This window comes from Dacryopinax primogenitus (genome assembly GCF_000292625.1).
Source record: "Dacryopinax primogenitus strain DJM-731 SS1 chromosome Unknown DACRYscaffold_2, whole genome shotgun sequence".
NCBI classification, from domain to species: Eukaryota; Fungi; Basidiomycota; class Dacrymycetes; order Dacrymycetales; family Dacrymycetaceae; genus Dacryopinax; species Dacryopinax primogenitus.
This window is the reverse complement of record NW_024467199.1, coordinates 1013997-1039467: the sequence shown is the minus strand read 5'-3', so window position 1 is coordinate 1039467 and position 25471 is coordinate 1013997. Positions and strand designations below refer to the sequence as shown.

General features: G+C 52.9%; 9 protein-coding genes across 9 annotated transcripts; 5 read left to right on the top strand and 4 right to left on the bottom strand.

Moving 5' to 3' along the window:
- The first annotated feature begins 1343 nt into the window (after positions 1–1343).
- DACRYDRAFT_92816 (uncharacterized protein) lies at positions 1344–3064 on the top strand. The gene is made up of 3 exons (XM_040777109.1): positions 1344–1986; positions 2041–2504; positions 2553–3064. The coding sequence occupies exons 1-3, from the start codon at positions 1637–1639 to the stop codon at positions 2876–2878; spliced, it is 1140 nt and encodes a 379-aa protein (XP_040632438.1). The 5' UTR covers positions 1344–1636; the 3' UTR covers positions 2879–3064.
- Positions 3065–3281: 217 nt separating this feature from the next.
- Positions 3282–6383, top strand: DACRYDRAFT_74785 (uncharacterized protein). Its single transcript, XM_040776087.1, has 6 exons — positions 3282–3355; positions 3415–3522; positions 3583–3748; positions 3808–3968; positions 4051–4179; positions 4241–6383. The coding sequence occupies exons 1-6, from the start codon at positions 3311–3313 to the stop codon at positions 6371–6373; spliced, it is 2742 nt and encodes a 913-aa protein (XP_040632437.1). The 5' UTR covers positions 3282–3310; the 3' UTR covers positions 6374–6383.
- Positions 6384–6531: 148 nt separating this feature from the next.
- On the bottom strand, positions 6532–8480 carry DACRYDRAFT_19989 (methionine adenosyltransferase). Its single transcript, XM_040771753.1, has 5 exons — positions 8324–8480; positions 8248–8266; positions 8158–8189; positions 7491–8093; positions 6532–7438 (listed from the first exon to the last, which is right to left on the bottom strand). The coding sequence occupies exons 1-5, from the start codon at positions 8390–8392 to the stop codon at positions 6980–6982; spliced, it is 1182 nt and encodes a 393-aa protein (XP_040632436.1). The 5' UTR covers positions 8393–8480; the 3' UTR covers positions 6532–6979.
- Positions 8481–9259: 779 nt separating this feature from the next.
- On the bottom strand, positions 9260–10237 carry DACRYDRAFT_19988 (uncharacterized protein). The gene is made up of 3 exons (XM_040771752.1): positions 9562–10237; positions 9485–9503; positions 9260–9431 (listed from the first exon to the last, which is right to left on the bottom strand). Exons 1-3 carry the CDS (start codon positions 10230–10232, stop codon positions 9396–9398), a joined length of 726 nt encoding a protein of 241 aa, XP_040632435.1. The 5' UTR covers positions 10233–10237; the 3' UTR covers positions 9260–9395.
- Positions 10238–11203: 966 nt separating this feature from the next.
- Positions 11204–11878, bottom strand: DACRYDRAFT_19987 (40S ribosomal protein S21). The gene is made up of 4 exons (XM_040771751.1): positions 11825–11878; positions 11729–11774; positions 11509–11676; positions 11204–11453 (listed from the first exon to the last, which is right to left on the bottom strand). Exons 1-4 carry the CDS (start codon positions 11837–11839, stop codon positions 11422–11424), a joined length of 261 nt encoding a protein of 86 aa, XP_040632434.1. The 5' UTR covers positions 11840–11878; the 3' UTR covers positions 11204–11421.
- A 177-nt stretch (positions 11879–12055) lies between these two features.
- Positions 12056–13950, top strand: DACRYDRAFT_19986 (RCC1/BLIP-II). Its single transcript, XM_040771750.1, has 3 exons — positions 12056–12718; positions 12770–13458; positions 13507–13950. Exons 1-3 carry the CDS (start codon positions 12060–12062, stop codon positions 13857–13859), a joined length of 1701 nt encoding a protein of 566 aa, XP_040632433.1. The 5' UTR covers positions 12056–12059; the 3' UTR covers positions 13860–13950.
- Positions 13951–16722: 2772 nt separating this feature from the next.
- Positions 16723–18127, top strand: DACRYDRAFT_19985 (uncharacterized protein). Its single transcript, XM_040771749.1, has 8 exons — positions 16723–16741; positions 16797–16960; positions 17015–17089; positions 17142–17268; positions 17315–17375; positions 17424–17721; positions 17776–17961; positions 18012–18127. The coding sequence occupies exons 2-7, from the start codon at positions 16901–16903 to the stop codon at positions 17914–17916; spliced, it is 762 nt and encodes a 253-aa protein (XP_040632432.1). The 5' UTR covers positions 16723–16741; positions 16797–16900; the 3' UTR covers positions 17917–17961; positions 18012–18127.
- An 869-nt stretch (positions 18128–18996) lies between these two features.
- Positions 18997–20209, top strand: DACRYDRAFT_104023 (NADP-binding protein; the record flags this gene model as incomplete). The annotated part of the gene is made up of 7 exons (XM_040767865.1): positions 18997–19042; positions 19099–19271; positions 19328–19479; positions 19532–19621; positions 19674–19915; positions 19963–20024; positions 20075–20209. 7 exons carry the CDS (start codon positions 18997–18999, stop codon positions 20207–20209), a joined length of 900 nt encoding a protein of 299 aa, XP_040632431.1.
- Positions 20210–20300: 91 nt separating this feature from the next.
- On the bottom strand, positions 20301–25319 carry DACRYDRAFT_74776 (uncharacterized protein; the record flags this gene model as incomplete). Its single annotated transcript, XM_040776086.1, has 7 exons — positions 24979–25319; positions 24809–24920; positions 21995–24746; positions 21719–21941; positions 20976–21668; positions 20752–20925; positions 20301–20702 (listed from the first exon to the last, which is right to left on the bottom strand). The coding sequence occupies exons 1-7, from the start codon at positions 25144–25146 to the stop codon at positions 20301–20303; spliced, it is 4524 nt and encodes a 1507-aa protein (XP_040632430.1). The 5' UTR covers positions 25147–25319.
- Between the last annotated feature and the right edge of the window lie 152 nt (positions 25320–25471).

Here is a 25471-nt window from a genome sequence, read left to right as displayed (position 1 = left end):
AGACAAAATGGAGGCAGATTTATGTGGGGGGCAAATTGATGCCGTGATGAACGAATGAGGCGAGTGATGTTACAGAGTTAAAGGGGGGAAAAGATAAATTCAACTCCGACTTGAGGAATTCGGAAGCTAGAGCCGGAGTGACGGGACAGCGAGGCGGGGACAACACCCAGATTTGTAAGTGCAGGAAGCATCAGGAAGCATATGGCACAAGGGGGGGGGGAACAAATTATTTGAATTATATGTATATATTTATTTACTTCCGTTTCCTTTTGGCCATGGACGCCCTTTCCGGAGATGGCCGGTCAAAGCGAGTGAGCGTGATTCTCAGGGCGTATATAGCACTCTCCGAACTAGCACGAAGCCCTCAGTGCACACATTGCGCGTTCAGGGCAGATGCCGCCGGATGTGCGGATCATAGGGCATCCACCCCTCCTCTCCTTCCGACAGATCACCTCCAATACCCACTCAATACAATACCTAGGAATAACAGGATACAGCATTGAATTTCTAGTCACAGAATACAACCGGAGATGATGGAGATGCCAGACCTGCCCGGGGCCCGCGTGTCCTTTTTCCCGCAAACACCGCTTGAATCTAACAGCGCAACAGGAGCAGCACATGGAAACTGTGCGGGAGTTTTGTGGGATGTGGGGCCACGATCTATCATCACCATCCCATCCCATCCCATCGCACGCCCAGAACCCCCGAGCTGAGTTGTGAAATTCTGTGCTTCTCATCATCCAGCTTTCATCAACGAGAAGAGGGACCCCATGACACGGCACCCGCTGCCGGGGTGTACTTGTGTTGGCGACCGAGGGGGGAGTGGCATGGGCAGCGTGTGGGTAATTTGCGCTTGTCGCTTGTGCTTGCACAGAAGGGCCCTGTCTTCTTCTTTCTCTCCTGGTGTCCTCCGCCGTTGGGCGATGCTTTCGATTGCTTCTCGAGTGCGCAGATAGATGGCACGCCCCCTCGTCTTTCCCTTTCCAGAAACGGCAGGGAGGAACCGTGCTGACCCCTCGAGACGGTATACTCAGACTCAGCTTGCCGATTGGGCAGTCTGATGGAATGAGATGGAGATGGGCCGATGGGCGTGCCTTGCTCCCTTCTTTCCCTCGACCTTTCTCTCTCTCTCTCTCTCTCTCTCTCTCTCTCTCTCTCTCCTTCTCTGCCCTTTGCCTCATTCCCCGCCCCGGCTCTCCCTCTTCGCACATCACCGAGTCCATCCTTGCGCCCGTAAGAAGCTTCTCTGCCAGCCCGTAAGCAATTTGTCTAAAGCCCCTTGCTGCCTCTTCTGGAGGAGCTTCTTTCTGGCTGTTTTCCCCCGTCCTTGGCCATCGTCTCATCCGCCCAAATTCGATTTAGCCTTGCCTGAATCTCTTTCCCATTTGGGATATATAACCCGTACGTTACCCCTTGTTGCCCCATGCCCCCCGGAACTCCCTTATTTCCTCATCACTCGGCTACTGTTCCCCCGGCTTATTCTCCCCTCGCGGTACATAAATAAGGCCCAAACACTCCACCCATCCTAGTCTCCCCTCCCCTGGTAACCCCCCTGCTCTCTGATCTTAAGATCCCTCATCTTATCTCCCACTCTCCGGTCTCGTGCCCCCCTCTTGCTTCACTCTACCTCTACATCATGGAAGACCATGAACATATGCTCGGATCAGTCAAGTACCAGAACCACGGTCCCTCTATCAGTCGGATGGCAGTATCATCACAACATGACGCTCTCGTCGTGTTCGAAGCTGCTCGGCGCGGACTGATTCCCGTCATGCGCCATCGTCTAACAGAGAACGAAAAGGACATCCATATCGTACCCGGCACAGTCTACGTCTGGGAGGAAGCGAACGCCTCTGATCGTTCCTCACGCTGTCTCCGTCGCTGGACCGACGGGGTCAAGTGGTCCCAGTCTAGGATGCGCGAGCCTTTCCTCTTCTACGAGGAGGTACCCCCATTCGAGCGCACCGAAGCCGACCGCCGCAACAAGTGGGTCGCCCCTCCTCCGCCCTCGTCTATCGCTGACGCCAACGTCAACCCCAGGACCCGACATCCCTCGCGCAGGGATAGGATCATCAAGCCTGACGGGCTGAAGAAACTCACATTCACAGCGCTCGTCCGTCTTTCCCCGGACGACCCGATGGACAGGTGGGCGAAATGGCACCTCGTCTGCTACATGACACAAAACGACCGTACCGTCCCCGCTGTCTCTGAACATCCCGAACTGTCCCAGGTCGAGGTACCCGATGGTGTCTTCTACGACTGCAAGGGCATCGCGCTCGACAACGCGCCCAGACAGACTGTTAAGTGGCCCCGCGAGCCACTTACGGTTGACACGATGAGCATGGCGATGATGTCCCCTCCACACTCGGATCGCGACAGCCCCCTTTACTCGCCTGTACACGGCCCGTCTGGCAAGTACATGGTCAACATGCCTGTGCCGCCAATGTCGCCGCCCGCGTCGCCAGGGGAGATGGACCACCGTCCATACTCACACTATCCTCATCGTAAGCCCCCGTCTTTCGCCAGTAACATGGTAACTCACACCTCTGTAGCGCCGTACACGCCGGATACTCCACCGCACATTGCCCTAGCTCCGCCGGGACGCTCATCTTATTCCGGACGCCCGGAACCTGGTTACCATGGTCTTCCAACCCCTTCTCCGATGCACGCGCCTGCGCGGCATCCCCGCCTCCCGGGGCTTGCGGATGTTCTCCGCGCCCATCTTCCGGACCTCGACGGTCCGGACCCCACTCGCCAATCTGGTAGACCGGGCCCACAGCTCCCGCCTTTGAGTCAGGAAGCGCAGTGGGGGTGGACGAGGCGCAGGCCAGAGGACGCGCGGGCGCTGCATGCGCTCGACCGCCCTCGGGTAATGTAATTGTCTGTGCACGACTGGGACGGCTCGGCCAGCATATGAACACTATTAACGCATCTTTGATCGTTCTTTCTTGTGGTGGATACGGGAGAAAAGGTCCTGCGATTTTTCTTTTAGCTAATGAACACGGCCAATGTATCTATAACTGCTTCCGACTCGGGTTTTATCTTTCTCTCTCAGCCCTCCTCTGTATACCTAGTCAAAAGAGATGAGATTTCTCTTTGCTCAATTTTTTTTCGTCCCATGCGGGGGATGTTGACCGGAGAGACATGCGCAGTTGGACGGCTTGGCCACCTACCCGGGAAAAGGGAACTGAATACGCTGCGCCACTAACGGACGCGGTCCCCTGTGCGCACACAAGCCTGTGATCGTCTGCCCTGGACACTCCCACTGTACTTCCTTTCTCTACCGTCGCACTTGGCTCGGTCTGCGGATATGGACACACCCGGCTTGCGTATGGATGCTATCAAGGTCGCCAAGGTGCGCTTCTGTCGTATCAATATATTGCGTCGTGTACTGATCGTTGATGCCAAATCAAGGTGGACAACGTCATCTACCGCGGAAACGATGGGCAGTCCTCCGGCTGCCTGCATCTTACAGCACATCACCTTATCTTCACCGAGGACTCTTCACAGAAGGAGAAGTGGGTACGTCCCTTTCCCTTCTTATTGCATCCCCCAGAACGCGCTTACGGAGATCACGAAAAGGTGCCATACCCGCTCATCTCGCTGGTCACACGATTACCTCAGACCCTGAGGGGTACATGTCCTCTTGCAATCCGATGCCGGACGTTCGAGACCTTTGTATTGTATTTCGAGAAGGAGGAGAGCTCAGCGGACGTGTTCGATAGCGTGCGTGAGCTCACCGTGACGCGTGCGTCCCTCCCTGACTGCGGGATGTTGATCATTTCTGACCGGAGTCTTCCGGAACAGCGAGTATATACAACATGTATGCTTTCTTCTACTCCCCGAATCCGCCGTTCGACGTCAACGATGGGTGGGGATTGTACTCTTCCAGAGAGGAATTTGCGCGCATGGGCATCGGTTCCCGCACCAAGGCTTGGCGATTCACGGATATAAACAAGGACTACTCTGTACGTATACCTTCCCTCCTTCTCTCCATTCCGGTCCTACGCGACCTTCTTTCGCACACATGCTGACGGCCATGCTGAATAGTTCTGCCCAACCTACGCTGCCCGTCTGGTCGTCCCAGCGCGGATAAGCGACACAGTGCTCACGCACGCCGCGAAATACCGAAGCAAGGCGCGTATACCCGCCCTGACCTACCACCACTGGGCCAACTTCGTGCGTATTCTGCTCTCCCATATCTCGCGGCATGTTTACGCCGTTGGCATGGCTCCCACAGGCTACTATAACGAGATCTAGCCAGCCCATGGTCGGCCTCACAAACAGCCGATCTATACAAGACGAGAAGCTCGTCGAGGCCATATTCCAGTCACATCTGAATCCTGCATCCGCTTATGGTGGTGAACCTAAGCACAAGCCCAGCCATCAAGTCGTATATGGTGCAACAGCAACTAATCTGATTATCGATGCTCGGCCGACCGCGAACGCCATGGCGAACGTGGCAAAAGGTGCCGGGACAGAAAAAATGGAGCACTACAAAGAAGGGAAGAAAGCCTATCTCGGCATCGACAATATACATATCATGCGCGACTCGCTTGCTAAAGTCGTTGAATGTGTACGGGAAGCTGATATGCTTGCTTCTTCCCTTCAAATGAGCGACAATGGACAATCGGCTACGGTGTTATTGGATCGGCATGCGCTGAGGAAGTCTGGTTGGCTCAGGCATATTTCTGCGATTCTTGATGGTGCACTCCTTATTGTTCGAAACGTGCATGTCAATTCTTCACACGTCTTGGTTCACTGTTCTGACGGATGGGATCGTACTGCTCAACTGGCGTCAATTGCCGAACTCTGCCTCGATCCATTTTATCGCACATTCCGCGGCTTCCAGATTCTTGTCGAAAAGGACTGGCTGGCTTTTGGCCATCGGTTTGCGGACCGTTGCGGACATCTCTCTTCCGAAAAGTTCTTTGTAACTGCCTCTGGGGATGCCGGCACGGGTCCGGGTGGCGCAGATGCCGCGCAAGCTTTCTTCGCTTCGGTGCAAAAGCAATTTGCCGGCCAAAGTCACCTCAAGGAAACGAGCCCTGTCTTCCATCAGTTTCTTGAATGCGTTCGGCAGATTCAACGACAATTCCCTACACGTTTCGAATTCAATGAGCTGTTCCTGCAGAAGCTACACTATCACCTGTACGCCTGCCAGTTTGGGTCTTTCCTTTTTAACAGCGAGAGAGAACGACGCACTGCCGGCTCGGAACAAAGCCAACCACCTTGGCAACGGACCTACAGCATTTGGGACTTCTTCAACACAAGCAGGAATAAATCGGAGTACCAGAATGCCGATTACGACCATGCCCTTGATGAACCAACGCGACGAGACCCTGGCTCCGATATGGGGGTTCTAATGCCCAACCCACGTGATGTCCGCTTCTGGCACCAGCTTTATGGAAGGTCGGATGAGGAGATGAACGGGCGTATCGTGGTTAACCAAGCGGTTGGAGCAGAATTTCTTGGGCCGATCGATAGCAGCTCGGAAGATCCTGTACTTCCGGACGAGATCGATGATCTGACCTCGCTGGCGGCATCATCTGAGCCAATCAGCCGCACATCAACACCATCAATCGTGACAATGCAAGTTGAATCTCTCCGTACAACTCCGGGGGTGGACTCAGTGGGCCTTTCCATGCATGGTCAGTCCCAAACTGGGTCCCTCCCTGATCTAGTACATGTTCAGGGTGCACAATACCTGCCCCTGCCGAGGACGCGCACCCCACAACCATCACCCCGAGGTGGTCTACCAGATATCTTCTCCGAATCCTCCGGCACGACCATGCGATCCCTGTGGGCTTCTGTTTCCTCCGGCGCCCGAACAGCCGCTTCCGCAGCCCAAGCGGCTTACGGCGGCGTGGCCAAGGAGATCAGTAGGAACTTAGCGGTCGACTCCACTGAAAGAGAAGGGGAGCTTACGGAACGAAAGGCACCGACGTATACGCCATATCTGCCGAAGGTAGGGGGATCACAAATGGTTGTGGAGCGGAATCCCTGGTCGGATCCCGCTCCGCTAACTGTTGCATCTCCAAAATCGGATGCTTCTTCTCCGGTGGAAGTAGAACCCTCGACGTCCACCTTCGCTTCGCTTTCAATTAGCGATCCTTCAATCGCACTTCCGACACGCCTTTCCAGAACATCAACACAGGATACCTCCAGCCTTACTGCTCGTGCATCACGCTTGACTACCCAGTTCACGAGCCCTCTGGATGACGTGTGCGTAACAGTCGCACCAAGTGCCACAATCCCGGCTACCACTGTAATCAATGCAGAACCGGTTATCGCCCCGCCGGTAGTAGAAACCGACCTGAAATCAAATTCAGATGCGAACTATGATCCACTCGGGGTTTGGGCTAACGGGTGACCTGTGCAAAGAGTACATACCCCTTAGACTTTGTGATCTCTCACTCAGGCTGTGTCATCGTCATCTTCGTGTAATACCTACACTGTATACTATCTGATTGGCATCATCACCCTTGCATAATGCATTTCTCACGAGAATCTATGTGCGGTTGAACGCTATTGAATTGATGGGGTAAATAGTACACATGATGATCAACCACATGAGGTGCGACTTCCTGTAACCTCGAGAGACACAAAAGGAAACACAGACACCTGCTGCCAAAGAGAGGGAGACATGTACCACATGAGGGAGGGACCAGATATCAACGACAACACGCCGCATGTGGTGACGGCGGAGCAGAGAGGTAAGCCAAGATGAGGATGGACGAGACGGATTGGTTGTTGGTTGGACAATTCGTTCTTCTATGTGAGAGCGGTAAGGAGCGAAAGGCGTCGCAGGGCGACATGAGTTGCAAGTTGGGACCAAGTTGGACCGTATGAGTCCGGTAACCCAGCGGGATCGTACTAGATTATACGCAGAAGATAGAAAAGGGAACGAGGATGAGCTCGTTCAGGGGCCGTACCACTGGGCACGGTAGCCCGGAATGAAAAAAAGTCGTAAAAGCGCTCAAAGCCTGAGCTGCTTAGGCTTTTCCCAGCTGTATGCGGGGTTGCCGAAATGGCCGTAAGAGGCAGTGGCGAGGTATTGGGGCTTCTGGAGGCCAAGGTCCTTGACGATGACACCCGGACGGAGATCCCAGTTCTTGCGGATAACCTGGGTGAGCTCCTCATCGGAGACCTTGCCGGTGCCGTAGGAGTCAACGAAGACGGAAAGGGGCTCTGCGACACCGATGGCGTATGAAAGTTGAACGAGGGCACGGCGAGCAAGGCCGGCAGCAACGAGGGACTTGGCAATCCACCGGGCGGTGTAGGCAGCAGAACGGTCGACCTTGGACCAGTCCTTGCCGGAGAAGGCTCCACCACCGTGGGCACCCCAGCCACCATAGGAGTCGACAATGATCTTACGACCAGTGAGACCGGCATCACCCTGAGGACCACCAATAACGAAACGGCCTGACGGTTGGATCTGTTACATTAATCAAAATGGGCCCCTGACCTCGGACATAGAGCGGACTTACGTGGTAAACGGTGCGCTCATCAAGCAGCTTAGCGGGGATAGTAGCCTTGACGATCTTCTCGAGGATCTCCTTGCGCAGGTCCTCCGTTGAAATTTCCTCAGCATGCTGAGTGGAGATAACGATAGTGTCGACACGGAGAGGAATGGTAGCACCACCATCCTTCTTGTATTCAATCGTGACCTGAGTCTTCGAGTCGGGGCGGAGCCAAGGCAGGGATCCGTCACGGCGAGCAACGGACATAGCGTGGTTCAGCTTGTGGGCGAGCATGATAGTAAGGGGCATGTATTCCGGAGTCTCGTCGGTGGCATAGCCAAACATGATACCCTGATCACCAGCGCCAATGTTCTCCAGAGAACCGTGGTCAAGACCCTGAGCAATATCCGGAGACTGCTGCTCGATAGCGACCAGGATGTTGCAGGTCTTGTAGTCAAAGCCCTTCTCAGAGTGGTCGTAACCGATCTTGCGGATCGTGTCACGGATGATCTGCTGGTAGTCCAATTGGGTCTTGGTGGTGATCTCACCGAAGACCATGATCATGCCGGTCTTGGTGGCAGTCTCACAAGCAACCTTGGAGAAGGGATCCCCGGCAAGGCAAGCATCGAGCTGGAGATGACGCGTTTGTCAGCTGACTATCCTTAGGACGCCACCGAATAAACCGCCCACTCACGATGGCATCGGAGACCTGATCAGCGATCTTATCTATAGCAGAAACGCATCAAAAACTTGCTCGAGCCTACTATTCGAGCACCAACTGTACCTGGGTGACCCTCACCGACCTACACGTGTAATGTCAGTAAAACTAGAACTCGTTGGGGACGCGTCGGATTACGCACGGATTCAGAAGTGAAGAGGAAGTGACCTGGGGCCAGAGCAGAGGCAGCGACGTGACCGTTGGAAGCCATTGTGCAGTAGAAGGGATGTGATCTAAGAGGGGGTAATCTAGCAAGAAATGGGAGAGGTGGTGGGAGAAGAGAGAACGGTGAGGGTAAGGGAGCGAAGGATGGGGGAGCTCAGCTGGCGTTATTAGGGTGCAGGCCCGGTCTGAACAGTTTTATTGCCGACAGTGGGGGTTCGGAAGCATCCATGGCGCAATCTCATCATCATCCTCGGCCGAGGCTTGCCGGGTCTTTGCTTTCATTCCATAAATCACTTATTTTGCTAGCAAAATAAAATAACCTCAGCTTCCAACACTTTCTAGCCCTGGGCCTTCGTGGTGTATAATCTTCCCACAAGATTGTCATCTTTCAGTGTTCATTTTCCCATATCAATCATAGAATCCCCTACATATCATCACTCATTTCACTTCACCGCGGAGTTCATACACGGTCGTTTGCTTAAATGATTTGCTAGCCGCGCTCCAAGAGCAAAGTACAACCAGCTCAGCGGGCGCCAGAATGCGGGCGGACGCCAGACGGCGGGTCAACAAGACAAGATTGCGTCCTTGTTTACGTTTATGGTGCAAGACATCTCGCGAAAAACACGCGGCGCACGTTCTTGAAGACCCTTCCGAAGCGCATTTTACCGTGCCGGATTTATCTTCACCCGGTTTGTTCAGTTGTTATCCCTGGGCGGGCCTTGCGTACCGTGGGTGCATCCGAAGGAGGCTCAGCAAAGGACCACAGCGTTGCGGTTTGTGGAGGATTGGAGCTGCGACATGAAGCCGCAGCTGGCTATTGCCAAGATACCAGAGAAGTTGCTGAGTATGACATTCACAAGCATTAGTCCAGCCGATGCGAGTTGCGGACGGTATGTGATTGATGATATACCTGACATATAAAGTAAAGAACACAACAGCCGTCCGCATTACCGGTGACCTCATCAGAACTACACGAGCTCTTGCAGTAGAGAATGCATCGCGATAATCGGCCTGCAGGAGAAGGGCGCCGTCATAATATGATTGCGCGTCTATTTTCCCAGTCGCTGGCGTTCAGCGCGTTGTGCCTAAATACGTGGTCAGACTAAGGAATATCGGCCAAGTGACCGAGAATGCCTACCCGTCTCCTCTTCTTGAATCTACGGAGGACGCAGTCAGTCAACAGGAGCTCGATGTATGCAGGATACATAGACTCACTTGTGTTTCGTCATCTTCTTCCTCCTTTTCCTCTTCACACTGTCCATACTGACCACGTTCTCATATGCGTTCTCCTCCTCAAGCCTCCCCTCAAGCTTGGCGATTACATCGTCCCAGTCCTTCTCCGCGCCCAGTTTGCTCATCACCAGAGCACGAGCGAGGAGACGCGCTGCGTCCGCTTCAGCCTCCTTGTCTACTTCCTCGGGGTGGGTTGCGGACGGAGTAACCGGCAAGACGATTGAGAACAAAGGTCGGTTGATAGAATAGAACCGCTGTACAGTGAGATCAAAGATTGACATCTGTGGGTGATCCGTCGGTGGGAGGGTCGGGGATGGCCAAGTGAGTGCATTTGCTATCGAGATGGACATCGAAGGGGAGGTGGGCGGTGCCTCAGTGGACAAGGGTGATGCGGAGGTCTTCACATCGGTGACAGGCTTCCCCTCCGTCAATCCGTCAACGGAGACGGCAATTCCATCACATTCCTGTGCATCCCTGCTCAGCACTGAGCTGGATTGTTGTGTAGGTGCTTGTTGTCGCTGTCCTTGTGGTTGTTGCTGTTTCGCTGCTGCACCCTTGAACCACGGACGTCCTTGTTTGTTGGATAAGAACGAGTAACTTCGTCGTAATGCAGGCGGTCGAGACCGTAGAATAAGTCGGGGCACGAAGGGCATGCCTTGGAGGGTGTGGAGAGGGGTGAATGCACTAATTGTGCGGGAATGAGATGGGTATGAGCAATGATATGGGTGAGCAGCGATGGCCCTAACTGCCCGGAAGTGCTCGCCACGGAGGCATAATCTGCCGCTTGCCGAACAGCACTCTCCTGTTTGTTGGTCGTCCGACGAGCTTCATTGTGCATTCCTGTGCAGGCTATGTATATTGCACGGCTCATCAGCTGCTCTTACATGTGCTGTGTTATCACCATGTCAATGGCGACGCACTGTTGAGTGAAATGAAGATCGAGGACAAATGGCATCAGCTCCTCCACCGACATGTTGAAACGGCACTTGGACTTGTGGCTTCAGGAGAATCAAGTCAGGGGCCTGGTATTGGTTCACCAGGTGTAATATTGCTGGGCTCCCTGCGTACGGCCGAATTTCAGAGCATCTCAAACCTGAGGCAACAAGTGACGGAGGCGCATAGGCACTTGGACAACACGTGTCTTCTTCAGTGCATCCAGGGACACCGCTGCGAGCTCGTGGAAAACGACGAAAGCCATTGTCATCTGCGTCGCTTTGGACATACCCAGAATTTGACAATGACCTGTTTGATTCCCGTTGCTAAGGAGCAAAAGATAGCATCGCTGTTGGGTCTTTCGCTAGATCAACTACCCTCCGCAGACGTCGCCTTTGTTTCACTTGAACCACCCGACAGATGGAGAAAAGTGCTGACCGCCCACGAGTCACGACGAGCGACAATGCTACAAATGTCCGCCGTGGCTAAAATCCTTAGAGGAGAAATGTCACAGATGGCCTGTGCACTTACCCGAAGTGCTCAAAGATCCGTCACGACACCGATTTCCATTCCAATGACATTCCAGATGCGCCAAACATCCGGGGTGGAATTTCGAAGTTGACGAGAAGAATATCCCGGATCGGTGGATGTAAAGGCTCATATCGTTAGCTGTTCAATGGAACCCAGTAAATAAAATCCACGGACTCCCAAATACAGCACCTCAGATACTATCACTTTAACCGCATACACATATTCCTCACGGGCACCCGCGGTTCATGGAACAGTGACAGGCGGTTGGTGCACAGAATTCGCATGTAAACGTCGTCATATTACCTTGCGCATGACGCCGCCAGGGAAAAATACAGAGGTCAAAGGAGACAAGCCCAACACATGCACCTCTAGCACCCTCTACTTCGAGTATGACCAGACGTTCTTCAACACTATCCAACCTGTGTCAGTACTTATATCGAGGTGGCATGCATAAATAGGACGTACGTCCAGCCTTGGTCGCCAGCCTGTTGATGGAATCGTCTGACTCGCCCATAGAGCGCACATCGCCAGAGATAGCAAAGGTTGTGGACGTAGGCAGCGCCTTGCCCTCGGCATCGACGTCGCAGACCGAGATTTGTACGGATGCGTAGTCCTTAGCGATGATAAGGCGGTCTGGCGAAAGGTCAGTACATGCGCAATGGAACGAATTTCTAACAAGGCGCACTGGTGACGGAGCATTTCCGGGGCACGTAAAGATCAACGAGAGTTCCCTGAACACACAGTCAGTGTCGCATCCCTTTTCAACGATGAGAACACGCACCTTATCGTTCTCCATTTTTGGCAGCGATGGGCACGGTACTTTTGGATGGTGGGGAGACGACGAGCTCAAGGGCCTGAATGAAAATGTACAGTTTTACGAGCACTGCCACTGCCACTCCTTTTCACGTGGTTGAGGTTTGAACCGAAGAAGCTCCGTGTCTCCGTCAGGGTGCGCGCTTGACAGCCAACCAAGCTGAACGTCAACTGGAGCCTCTCCAGCGACCATCCCTTTGAAGATGTCATCCCAAGCTCGGCTGCTCGCCACGGGTATCAGACGAACGTTGAAGCAACCCCGACAAGTACAGCTTGCTCTCGCAGCAGCTGTTGGTGTAACCGCCATAACGGTCTTCGGTGCTGGACTTGTCTACAATGACGCGGCACCACCCAAGAAGACAACTGGTGCCGTGGCCGTCCAGCCTATACAGGACTCCACCGACTCACTGACCGCTTGGTCCTGGGGGTCAAATGACTATCGGGTAGCATCATCCTCTGCCTCAACCACAAAAGCTATTCGTAATCCCCAACCCCTTCCACATCTGTCTGGCATTGCACTGCGTGACTTGGCCTTGCACGAGAAGCACGGTGCTTGCGTCGACGCAGCAGGGAACGTTTATCAATGGGGAGATGAGTTCTTCGAAAACAAGTCAAAAGAAGCGAGGAAACCGAAGCTTACGTTGACAGGCAAGGATATCAAGAGCCTGACAATAACGGAGAGCAAGGTATATGCACTATCAAGTTCAGGAAGAGTGTTCGTGCTATCTGCGAAGGAATCACGCCATGGAAATATCAAAGAGGAGTCCTCTCCTTGGTGGACAACTTCATGGCTATGGCACACTCAGCCAACCCTTGACCATGTTGAGCTCAAACCGGAGTTTCCTCTTCGAGGTAGAGAAAAGTGCATACTCTGTCCTCTGTATGCTAGGAATGTTTGCTGACTAGTTGATAGGTTCACCTCCATTTCTGCAGGACGTGATCACCTCCTCGCACTCACATCGGCTGGTCGTGCATTCACACATGCTGTGAATGCTAAAGCGAACGATTACGGCCAGCTCGGCATTAGCCGCATCAGCGCCCGTATCTCATCTAATCCACCACAAGACAAGCCCATCGACCTTATTCCCAAAGCGTCCAAAGACCCATCAGAGCAATCAACTCCCTTTGCTCGTCCCACCGCTCCACCCCTTCCGGTTGCCGGGGATGACACCGACATCCACTGGAGCACGAAGCTGTACGAGGTACCAAGCTTGAAGGAGGTCAAGGGGAAGCAGCTTATCGCTGGCGGACGAAGCAGCTATCTGCTCACGGCTGAGGAAGGCCGCGTTCTTTCTTGGGGCGCGAATGAATACGGTCAACTCGGCTTGGGGGCGACTATGACTCTCACCTCTGTCCCCATCCCCACGGAGGTGGTGCTCTCGCGACCATATCCCCGCGGCGCGGCCGTGAGATGCACACACATTTCGACTGGAGGGGATGTCGTTTATTTTACGATGGAGAGGACAATACCAGGTGAGAATACTGCTGGAGTGGATGTCCTCGCAGCCGGAATGGGCCAATGGGGTCTGCTTGGAAACGGACAGTATACCCAGTCTCAAGGGTCCCCAGTGAAGGTCAGGGCCGTGAGTGGGATCATGGAATGTGAGCATTTGTCTCATGTTTGCTATTGTCAATCTTATCATCTGCCAGACAATGACAAAACGAAGGCCCTTGAGGCACTTCAACCCCGTGCTATCTCCGTCTCTCCGACCGGTCACGCGATGCTGACCCTGGACACCATCTCCGACACCAATGCCGGATACGACGTGTTGACGTGGGGCCAAAACCGTTCCTTCGAGCTTGGAAATGGGAAGCAATCGGCCGTGCCGATGCCGTCATACGTGCAGCCATTCAGGACAGAGCCAGGAAGCAGGTTCATGGTTAAAGAGACAAGGAAGGTCATCAAGGATATGGAAGGGAAGGTCAGAGGTAGGAACGTACCCGTGCAGGAGACCGTTGTTGCCGGTTGGGGATGCACGGCTGTTTACTGGAAGATTGTTTAATATGTTATTTCTTCTGTTTTTCTTCGCTGTATTCTAGCATTGTAGTTCATACTCACCCCACTCAAGATCATTTCAATCAAATTGCATCCGCCTACGCGTCGCCTCATGAAGAGGCGCGTTATCGATCCCTGGACGCGTCTTGTATACCCTGCCAGTAAGCGCTCATCTGCTGCCACCAGACTATGAGCGCAAGCAGATGGACGACCTGTCAACATCCAGCTCCATCTCTTCTGTTCCGTTGTCCTCTCTCTCTCGTGCAGACATTCAGCTAGTGGAAGAGATCATCTCCCGAGCACCTGTGCAAGGCTCCTCTATCAGCGCCCTCACTGATGCGTATGAAGAAGTGCTCGAGGCGCACGGCTTGGAGGAAGACGCGGTATTGTACAGGGTGCTTCTGAAGCTTCATTCCATTCGCGCGCCGTCATGGAGAGAAAGGTGGGAGATATTGAAGAAGGTGAATGGGGTGTCATCGAATGGCGGAGGTGTCGAGAATGGGACAGAGTATGAAGCGAGCGAAGGGATGAGCGAGGCGGATAGTGATGGCACCGCTGAGCCACTTGGAAAGAGGCATCTGGATTCACCAATTGTGCGGAGTCGCTCCTACAGGGAATCGACTCCGTCTTACGTCCCACCTACGATACCAAAAACCGTCATGCGAGGAGCGCTACCCACTCCGGCACCATCTGAGGCGTCGCGGGCTGTACACTGGAAGGACAACACCGTCCCCTTGAAATCGGATCGAGCGCTGCGGAAACCTCCACCCCCTCCTAGTTTTGCTCAGAGTGGTGTCGTACGATCACAAACGACCCCTTCTCTAGCGAGTGCGTCTAGACGCTTGTTCGAGAAGGCTGCTTCACCACCCCGGTTACGAGCTTCTACCAATGCACAGGCTTCCCGACCCGTGACAAGCCGTCGCGTGCAGCCTGACCGGATGAAGGTCGCAAACGGAACAGCTCGAGTTTCACCAGCACCAGCACCAGCACCTGCCTCGCGAGAGCCTGAAGAGCCTGGAGGACCGGACGCTTGGGAGTTAATGAAGATGGAACGGGATGCGGATGATTTCAGAAGGAACGTCGCTTTGAATATTTGCTTTCAGCGATGGCGAGATCGAACGGATATTCTTGTGGTATGTCGTAATGCTTATATCGGGTGCATCGCTGAACGTGTACGTGCATGCTAGGACAATTACGCTCAGGTCGCTCGTGCATCCGACGAGATCAACGTGCGCGAATGCCTAGACATATGGCGCAACATGCTGGACAAGCATCGTGATCTCATTCCTCGTGCGGGGAATGTGGATCGCATTCGAAGGTTGATGGAGTTTTGGCGGCTGTGGAAGGATCGCAAGAAAGAGCGAGATAAGAAGCGCATGGTGCAGGATTTGAGGCAGCGGATGTTGGCGGTGAGGGATATTTGGGAAAGCAGACTGGTGAGAGAGTCTTGGGAGGTAAGTACTCATAAGCTCTCACGTCTTTCCCGGCTAATTATTCGTAGAAATGGCTACAAGCCCATCGAACTCGTCGCGCCGTACACTTCCATAATGCCACTGTGGTAGATCGCACATTCGCAATATGGACAGACAAGGCCAAACATCTGCAGGCGATTATATCATGGGCAAACGAGATCGCGTCTGTGAAGGAGGAGCGGACATTTCAGCATGTTTGGGAAACTTGGAAGCATGCTGCCCGTTTGCGCGTTGTGGAGTGGGCAGTGGTTCGGAAATCCAATTTCCACCGAATGGCTAATGCCTTCGATTGGTGGCGGAAACATGCGTGGGTTTGCAAAGCCAATTCTTCGGCCTCACACTGAATTCTGTATAGCCAAGACAAAGCCCTCGCCGATGCATTGTACAAGAGCTCTGCATCATTCCGTGTACTCGAAAAATGGAAGACGAAGTTCACCGCTGTCAAAGCCCTCTCGCGCAAGGCCCGCATGTTTGCGGATGTTCGAGACAAGGTGTTGCTATTCGAGGCTCTCCGAACATGGGTAGCGGAAGAACGATGTGTTCTTGTGTTGCGGATTACGAACAAGCGCTTAGTGGCAAATTCGTTTGAAAAGTGGACGAGAAATTTGCAAACTACTCTACAGATGGACGGTGCGTGTGTTCCGCACAGTCAACGATTCCCCACTTGACCTTGATTTAGAGCGCGCTTTAGACGCTGCCTGCGAGATCGACTGCAGGCGGGCCATCGCCTATTACCGACTATGGAAGTCCCGGTTGGAAACTCAGCATGATGCCGAGAGGCTCGCAGATCGTTATCACGCCCTGAAATCATGTGCACAGACTGTGAACAAATGGAGAATCGCACTGAATCAGCTCGGTGTGAATCGAAGGAGAGCTCGGATGGCCCATCAAGCACTGCTCTTGACCTCTACATGGAAAGCATGGCTGACTGCTCTGGCTCGACGTCGGCAGCAACAGTGGGCGGCAAAGATGGAACAGGACAGATTGAGGGCCGCATTTCAACGTACTTTTTGTTTCCTCTCGTGATGCTTCTTAGTACTTATATACGATCAGATTGGGTGGTCGTTGCTCGACGAGATCGTACTCATCGGTTACTTGTTCAGGCATTCCAGGCTCATGCTAACAGCGTAATTTTCATTTCAAAGCACCTTCCCTCCTTTCTGAGATGTTATACAGCGTGTCAAGGCCGGACTTCTGTCCAGATGGGTCATTCGTACCGCCGACATCAAGCTGCAGAATATGCGGGCTGCAGAAGACGCTGATGCAAAGCTGCTAAGGTTAGTTTTTAATAACCACTCGAGATGGGGGTGCTCATAATCGGTTCGCAGAACCATGTTCGCCAACTGGATGGATCTTATGCAATACCATCAAGACAATGTCAGCCTCATGTACAGTTTCAAGGATGTGAAACAAGAAGGTATTATCGTTGTTTTCTTAAATGGTGTCAGTCATACTGATACGATCTGCTCTAGACGAGCTTCGCCGTACGTTCCACCACTGGCTGAGCCTTGGACGAAGATCGCGCGCTCGACGAAAACGACTCCAGCGACGAGAACAGGAAGCTAAACTAGCTACGATGTCTGTAGCATGGGAGACTTGGAGAGACCGGTTCCGAGAGAGACAGCTTCGCGATGCGGTTAGTTGGCAATCGAACGTACAATATACATATGACATGCTGACAACTGGACAGGAATGGGACGTCCTCATTCGCAACCAGCGATCCAGTCTTCAAGTAGCTTTCAATTATTGGAAACGTCGCTCTCAGGTATATGGTTTATTATGTCTGCAACACACGCATAACTCATGTCGGCTTGCAGTTCCTTCCTGCTGTTCACTTCTCAACCATGCAAGTTCGCGCTCATGTCTGGAAAGTCTGGCGTGCCGCTTTGCCAAACGCTCGCAGGGCACGAGAAGCCGATACCATGTACACAAAGCATCTCTTAGGTAAGACGTATCCCTATGTACGGGATATCACTGACACAAGGTTCAGGGGACACTCTGCAGAAATGGAGTGGTGCATATAAAACGGCAATCGCCAAGAAAGCCATCGCGTGAGCAATACCTCTCGGGATACAAAATGGTGCTGATATTCCGAACAGACGCGCTCGAGCAATGAGAACAGCCCGAACAAGCCTTCCAGCGTTTCCCGTCACTGCCATGTCAAATATACCTACATCCTCCTCCACGCGACGTCTCCCTCCTACCCCAACAGATTCAGATACATCACCACCCTTGCCACCGACGAGCTTGCCCCGTGTGGAATCCCTGACAGCTATCGATAGTGCCGGGGGCAGCGCCTTCATGGAAAAGGTCGACCATCGTCGTGCTCGCTCTATGACTCCCGCAGTGTCCCGTACATCGCACTCCGCAGTTGGTGATGCTACTCCTCGGGACAGGCTATGGAGGGAACTTTTAAAGGCACGCTCGGAATCTCGTAAAAGATAATCATACAGCTTTGAATACCAGAGGACCATGAAGATACCCTTTCAGTACCTCCATCACCATATCCAAGGACGATCACGCATTTCTGTAATATTGCCAGCCGACCCAATTTGCGATGACGAAATAGGATCCCGTTGGAATCAGCAATAGGAAGAAGTATTTATAGTGATTATCATCCGCTAGAACGCGGAACACCTGTCGTGTTAAACTCAGCATTAACAATGTATCATTTCCCCATCACTCACCCCCCATCCCGTGTATTCGTATAGAGAGCCCGCGCACAGTGAACTAATTCCGAGGACCAAGAACAATAAGGAGAGAATCACAACGAGCCGTCCAAGCGTTTCCAGATACAAAGAACCCATCATGGCCGGTAGGACCAGAAAGTACGAATCCTGGTCGGCACGCGGCCACCGTGGCCGCTTTAGCCGGTGGTTGTGCACGGCTGTGCACGGAAAGAAAATGTTTCGCCTCCGTCAGGATCCTCTACGGAAATAATTTGCTTCCGCTACAATCTTTCGGCATCTGTGTGCAACTTTGCAGCGGGTTTGCCCGGTTCCCACCCAGTTTTTTCCCGGTTTTCTGCTTTGGTTTGTCTGTTTTCAGTATGGTTTTCTCCTGTCCTGTCCTGAGTATTGACAATATGAGTAAGTTATGGCACATTTCAAGCTTATTTTATTTTATTTTATTTTATTTTTTCAAAACCGGAAAAACTGGAAGACCCGGTTCTTTTTGTTGGGAAAAACCGGAAGACCCGGTTCTGTTTTTTTAGAACTGCTATGTCCAAACCGGATGAACCGGGTACACAGAACCGGATAAACCGGGCATGGGTGCAAAAGGAGGCAAACTGGAGCAAAATGGAATTGAACGGAATTATCGTCTTTGATGGAAACTAATGGAGGCAGTAATATACATCCGTGCACAGCCGCCAGCCAAAGGTGGCCGCTTGCCGCCCAGGATTCGTACACTCTCCGTAGGACAGTCAACTCATCCACGTTACCTGAGCGCATTTGCCTCCTCAAGGTTTTGACCACGTGACCGCTACGGCTACGGCCCTGGCCCCCCTGGCCGCCCTCATGTTGTGACTTAGAATAGGACCGTCAATATATATCAGCCGCATTTGTGAGCACCACGGCATACCCAATATATGTAGTTTTCAGGGAAAACGTACGCTTCGCTGGCTCCTTGACAATTGAACCTCGTTGCGAACGGCGATTCCAACATTTCAAGATGGCCCAGAGACTTGTGGTAGTAACGGGTGGTACTGGAACACAAGGTACATGCCCAGAACCAGCAACGTCTGAGAACATCATGCACTGAACGAACAGGCAGGGGGCGCCGTGGCCCGTGCCCTTGTAACCGGTGGTATCTACCGAGTAAGGGCCATAAGCCGTCATCCTCACAGCCCGGCCTCCAAGGAATTGACCGAAAAAGGTGTCGAAGTTGTTTATGCGACACTAGAAGACCGCGAGTCTCTCATCCAGGCCTTCCAGGGAGCTTACGCTGTAAGATTGCAACTTGTGGAAGAAAAGCAAGTCAGATACTAAGACATGCATTGTAGGTCTATGGGTGCACTCCCTTTGGACATTCCACTGAAGAGCAGCAAGGAAAGAACATCGTGGACGCGTGCAAAGCCAATCACGTTTCTCTTCTGATTTGGTCTTCTCTCCCTAATGCAATCGAAACTTCTGGCGGGAGGTATCGGAACATGACGTGCTTATCTCGACTTCTCCGGCCACACATTTCACTGATATACCTCTTTAAGGCACTATGATCGGAAGGCAAATGTAGCTGAGTACATCGGAAAGGCTGAACAGCCAGCGATTACAATTTACACGGGGGTATTCAGTGACAAGTAGGTGAATGTTTGCCTGGAAACTCAAAGGGCGTGCTTATACTTCAACAAGTCTTCTGAATTATGGGTGGATCCGCCAATCAGACAGCGGGACGTGGGTGATAAATACGCCAGTCGGTCCGGACGCTGCCATACCCCATACTTGGATAAGAGGCGATCTTGGCCCAGCTGTCGTTGCAATGATCAATAGCTGGGAAGAGCCTACCATCAGAGAAGAATTGAGAGAGCAGCAACCGATCCACGTATGCTCGTATCGCATTACTGGTACGCAGATGGCAGAGACGGTTGCAAAATGTATGCGCACGGTCCCCTAATGTCATGAGTCGCTGATTTGTTCACAGTGACAGGCCAACCTGCCGTATTTGCTGGCGCACGCTCTCAGGAACGTGGAGAGCTCGGAGAGGTAAGAGCTCGGACTAGCTATTCTTGGGCCAAGCTCACAGTTCTGTGCAGATGTTCCAGTATCAAGATGAAGGTCTGCTGTATCCCGAAGGGGCCATACCTCCCCCTCTTCTAGCAAAGCTTGGCGTCGAGTTCCACAAGTTTGAGGACTACGTCCTGGCTGAGATTGCAGCAAAGCGAGACTAACAGGGTTGAATACATTGTTCTCTAGCCACGCAGTACATCAGAGATTATAGTATCGATATGAATACAGAATGAAACACGATGGAGGAAAGACCTATGCTGGCTGTCTCAATTTGACCTTGATCTTCAATGGCTTCTTCTCAGGAGGCGGCGGGGGTGGAGGCTCGTCTACATCCATGGAATCTTCGTCGTTCAGTTCCTCCTTTCCATTGGGCTTCGTCTCTTCCTCGCTGACAGGATTGGTGCCCCCCTCAGCCCCAGGAAGATCAGTCCCGTAAGTGAGCTTCTTGATGATGTCGTCGAGCTCCTTTTCGAGCACAACAGCATCCTCGTAGACTTGTGACTCTTCAGTATTATAACTGCGAGCATTGTCGAACATGAGCTTCCAGTCCTCACGGAACTGTGGCACGCTCCTGTAGTAGCCCGCATATGTGCGCCTTTTGATGACCGATAAAGCAATGGGGTTGGTAATGATCCCGTAGTAATCCGGGTACATCTGTGAGGTGTGTATCAGAACTGATCAAGCGAAAGCATGAGGAATCTACCGTTGGGTCCGGCAGCTCTTTGAATATGGCAGTTCTATAGTGGCCATCATCGCTCACGGAGTTCTGGACCTGCTGGAAAGCCTGTAAGAAGACTTTTTTTAGGCGGTCTCGGAAAGGATTGGCTTTTCGACCCTTCTTTCCAGACTCTTGTACTTCCTCAGCTTTGAGGCGTTTCTGCACGACTATGAGCATGCGACAGAAGACATAGAAGAAAGAGCACGTACTGCGCCCGGTTCATCTCTCGATCCGTCTGCTTCTCCATCGACAACAAGCTGGAAAGATTCGTCATAGCGCTTACGCTTTCTCCCTTTAGGCACCGGCGTTCCGTCCCCATTTGCCGCAGGCGAGGGTGCAGTCGAAGTGCCGTTGACATTAGTCCACAGCTGGCTTGTAGCACGAGACAAATCAGGGGTGGCTGAGTCCTGATCGAACGGACTCTCCGGCGTTCCTCGAGCTGAGTTGTCAACAGTGAGCAATCCAGCAGCGAATGCAGCCTTCTTCGCAGCCTGGCGTTCTCTCCTTTGTCGCTTCTTCTCAACTATCTCCGCAAAATCCGTGCCGTCCTCCTCAAGCGCACGTAGGAACTGATCATCCGTCAGACCATCGGTATACATGACAGGCCCCTTGACACGTTGACCACGACCAGCGAGCAACTCTTCTTCCTTCAGTTCTTCTGGAGCTTTGGGATGCAAATACTCATAAGGCAATTCAGAGTCCTGCATCAGGCGTTCGGGCAGAGGACCTATATGGCCCTTTGCGCGCCATTCAGCAAGATCGCGGGCATCGAGTTCCTTGTCCATCTGCTGGAAGATCTCTTCTTCCTCATCACCTCGAGCCAGAATTTCGTTCAACTCGTCGTTCGTCATTTCTACCGACTCCTCTTGGTCATCAGCGGCATCAGCTTCTAGAAGCAAACGCTGTCGAAAGGATCAGATACAAATCCCGGACTCGCACTAAAGGTGCTCACAAGAAGATTCTCCTGTTCCTGGGCAGAGGTTTTCTGATCAAAACGTCCTGCTTGAATAACCTTGCCGTCCATGTCTAGCTTGTCACGTGCACGAGCAAGCATATGCTCTTCCACGCTCTTGTCTGTGATGAGCCGGAACACACTAACAGCCTTCTTCTGTCCGATTCGATGTGCACGATCTTGAGCCTGAAGATCGGCGTGTGGATTCCAGTCGGAGTCGAAGCTGAAAGCGGGACATCAGCATTTATGATGGAGAAGGAAAATCATGAAACCCACATAATGACGGTGTCGGCGGTTTGCAAGTTCAGACCCAGTCCACCAGCACGAGTGGAGAGGAGGAAAAGGCTATAGGGAGAATCCTTCTCATTGAACTTCTTCATCGCTTCACCACGGTCCTCTGACTTGGTCATACCATCCAGCCGAAGGTAGCGATAATGACGGTAATTGCAATAGTCTTCAAAGATGGTCATCACTTCCGTCATCTGGAAGAAGATGAGGACGCGATGCCCGCAACGGAACAGTTTCGGTAACATCCTGTCGATAAGCTCGAATTTGCCAGCCGCTCGGTAGATGTTTGGATCTGTGTCGACGCGGCCCATGTTGATATCCGTATCAACAGCAGGGAAAACAAACGGATGGTTGCAAATCTTCCGAAGCTGCATGATTGTGTTATTGACACCTTTTCCACCGGTGGCACGCGCCTTCCCGTCACCAGCGATGGTGAGCACAGCCTTATACTTCTTCATCCAATCGTACATTCTGGCTTGCAAGGCGCTCATGCGGCATTTGATGATCTTCTCCGTCTTGTCTGGTAGCTCGCTCTCGACGTCTTTCTTCAAGCGACGGAGCAAGAAAGGTCGTAGAACTTTATGCAAACCGCGAATCACGAGCAACGCTTCTTCTTCATTCAGTTCCAGTTTCTCCTGCCCTCCAGTGTTTGCGAATGGCCGACTGAACCAATCCATAAACGATTCCGAAGAGTTGAATATATGCGGAAGGATGAAATTGAGCAATGCCCATAATTCAGGAAGGTTGTTCTGCAGCGGTGTGCCAGTGAGGATGAGACGATAGCGGGAGGTATAAAAGGTAGTAAGCGTAGTCGACAGCCGACTTTGCGTATTCTTCATGCGATGTCCCTCATCAATGATCATGTAGAGCCAGCGGAGCTTACTCAGCGCCAGCCTGTCCTTGATGATATATTCGTATGTCGTCAGGAGTACCTGGAAACCGCCATGACGAATCTGATGTTGAATCTGCTTTCGAACAGGTGGAGAGCCCTTGTAGACAATTGTGTGAACACTGGGTGCCCACTTCTGGAACTCGAGCGTCCAGTTCGTCAGAGTGGACAGAGGGACGATGACGAGATAAGGTCCGGGTTGGCGCTTCTTTTCGATCAGGAAGGTGACAAGGGAGATGGTCTGAATTGTCTTCCCAAGACCCATCTCATCGGCCAGGATACCGTTAAGCTTGTTGTTGTACAGACTGACCATCCACTGCAAGCCCTTGAGTTGGTAGTCCTTGAGCGAACCTCCCACGAGGATAGAAGGCTGCTCGGTGATTTTCTCCTGGACCCTATGGGCAACAGCATAGTAATCCGCCTTCTGCTTGTCGTTGGCAGGTTCGCCATCATCGAACCCATTCGCGCCAAACGTAGCCTCGGTGACAGGCGCTTCGTCCGAGAGGATCGCCGAGACGCCTGCCGCCTTCTGCTGGGCAAGAATACCCTGGGTGAGATTCTCGAGGTACTCGTTCGTCTTTTTGAGCAGATGAGTGATACGCGTATCCTTGGCGGTATCAACGAGCTTCATATATGCCTCCTCATCGTCATTCTTGAGAGCCTTGAGCCGATCCTTGCTAAGCCTCTCGAGCCGGCGTTGTTCCTCTTTCTCCCAATCCGCGTGGAATCTGAGCACCATCTTCCCGAACCTCTGGCTGTTTTGCACCGCTGCCTTGCGCGCAGCGAGCATATCCCGGCCATGGTTGATAATGCTCTGGAGGTAGTCAAGCTGCTTCTGCTTGCTCTTCCTGATCCGCTCGTCGCGTTGCTTCTTCTCCAGCACCTCGGTCGTGCGTGCGTCGCGCACCGTCTGCTGTCGAAGCTTTGTCAGTGCGGCGCGTGTTGACGACTGGTTGATGAATGACGATCGGGTGTAGGTGGCAATCACATCCTGCCGCAACTGACGCTGCTTTTCGCGCAACTTGAGCGCCTTGAGCTCGATGATCGTACGAAGGCGACCGCTCGTCGGTTTCACTTCGTCATGTGCTTCATCAATGTCCATGGTCAAATCAGACAGCTTGAACTTGGGTCCACCGCCCTGGCCAAAAGTGATCGGCAAAGCCTCGAGCTCGCGAACACGCTGATTCACGCGTGCCTCGACAAAGTGATCCCGCTCAGCCAAGAGCATCTGTGGGTCGAGGTTCATAGGTGTTGTGGGGGAGATGAGCATGCGCTCGTACTTAGTCGCTTCGAGCCGTTGGAACGGATGCCGTGGCCGTTTGAGATGGGTAAAAGGGATGACGCCGCCGTTCGTGAGGTCACCGCTGCTCTCCTCATCCACGTCATGCATGTCTATATCACCGTTTGTGCCTTGGGCCTTCGCACCCACGTGGGCGCGTACAGCAGAATCGACGATCCTATCCATTGTTGTCTTTCCTGCGAGGGCGACCGTCTCTTCCTCTCGTTCCACCGCCTCCTCCGGCCGCTGGATGGCTAGCTGCACATGCGCGGGGAGCGGCAAGCCACGCGAGAGGAGCTTGAAGGCATATATTTGATATCGGAGTGTATTAAGCTGGGTCGGGGTAAAGATAACGGGCTGATTTGGTTCGGGCTCAGGCGGGAGGGGGCCAGAGAGGATGGCGCTGATTGTCGGGTCGAGCGTGGTGGTGGATGGAGACACGCCGTTTGGCAGGGGCTGGGATTCACCGTTTTCGGGGGATGGAGAGGGCTTGGACGCCCATCCATTGGCGCTTGGGGCAGAGAGGGAAGCGGCGTGTGCCCGCTGATGGGCAAGATAAGCATGTTGTTGATCTAGTGAAAGGGACATTATTAATAAGCGCTCCACAGAACAATCAAGTGCAGTCTTTGCTCACAGGCTTGCGCACGATGATATTGTTGATAGTATTGTAACACCGCCCTAATGCGGGCAAGTTCAGCTTCCTGCTCCTCATCCCTCTGCATGAGCTTCATGAGCATCCTGGCTCTCTAATTCCGATGCATCAGCACAAATGCATACAATGAGCAGGTGGATGCTACGACGCACCTGGACCATCCCCCTCAGCTGATCAGGGGTAAGCATGCTTAAGGCATGCTGGGGCGAGACGGTTCCTGCAGGTGCGGACTGCTGGGCCGTAACCTGCGAGTACATAGTCTCCGTGCCACTTGAAGAAGCGAGCAGCTGCTGTGGGTCGATCGTCGCCGCAACTGCCATTGTCTAGTCTGCTGATGAGGTTCCTTCGCGTCAAGTAGATGGATGGTGGTCCCGAGTATTGTTTGATATGCGTAAAAAGCGTGAGTCAGTGCACTACCCGCGCTGATTATCGGCAGTAACTAATAGATAATTGGACTAGGAATGTCCGTATGCTCGCGGTGCGCGTCGACGCGCCTGGGAGAGGTGTAAGGGTACCGTAAGGCGGCGTGGGTGTCGTCTTCTGCAACGGAGCGGACAAGAGAGCTTTGTCGCGGACACGGAAGGCAAAGGAGGCAACAACCAGGCCACAGACAGAGGACCCCAAAAGGTATAATTACTTCCGAAC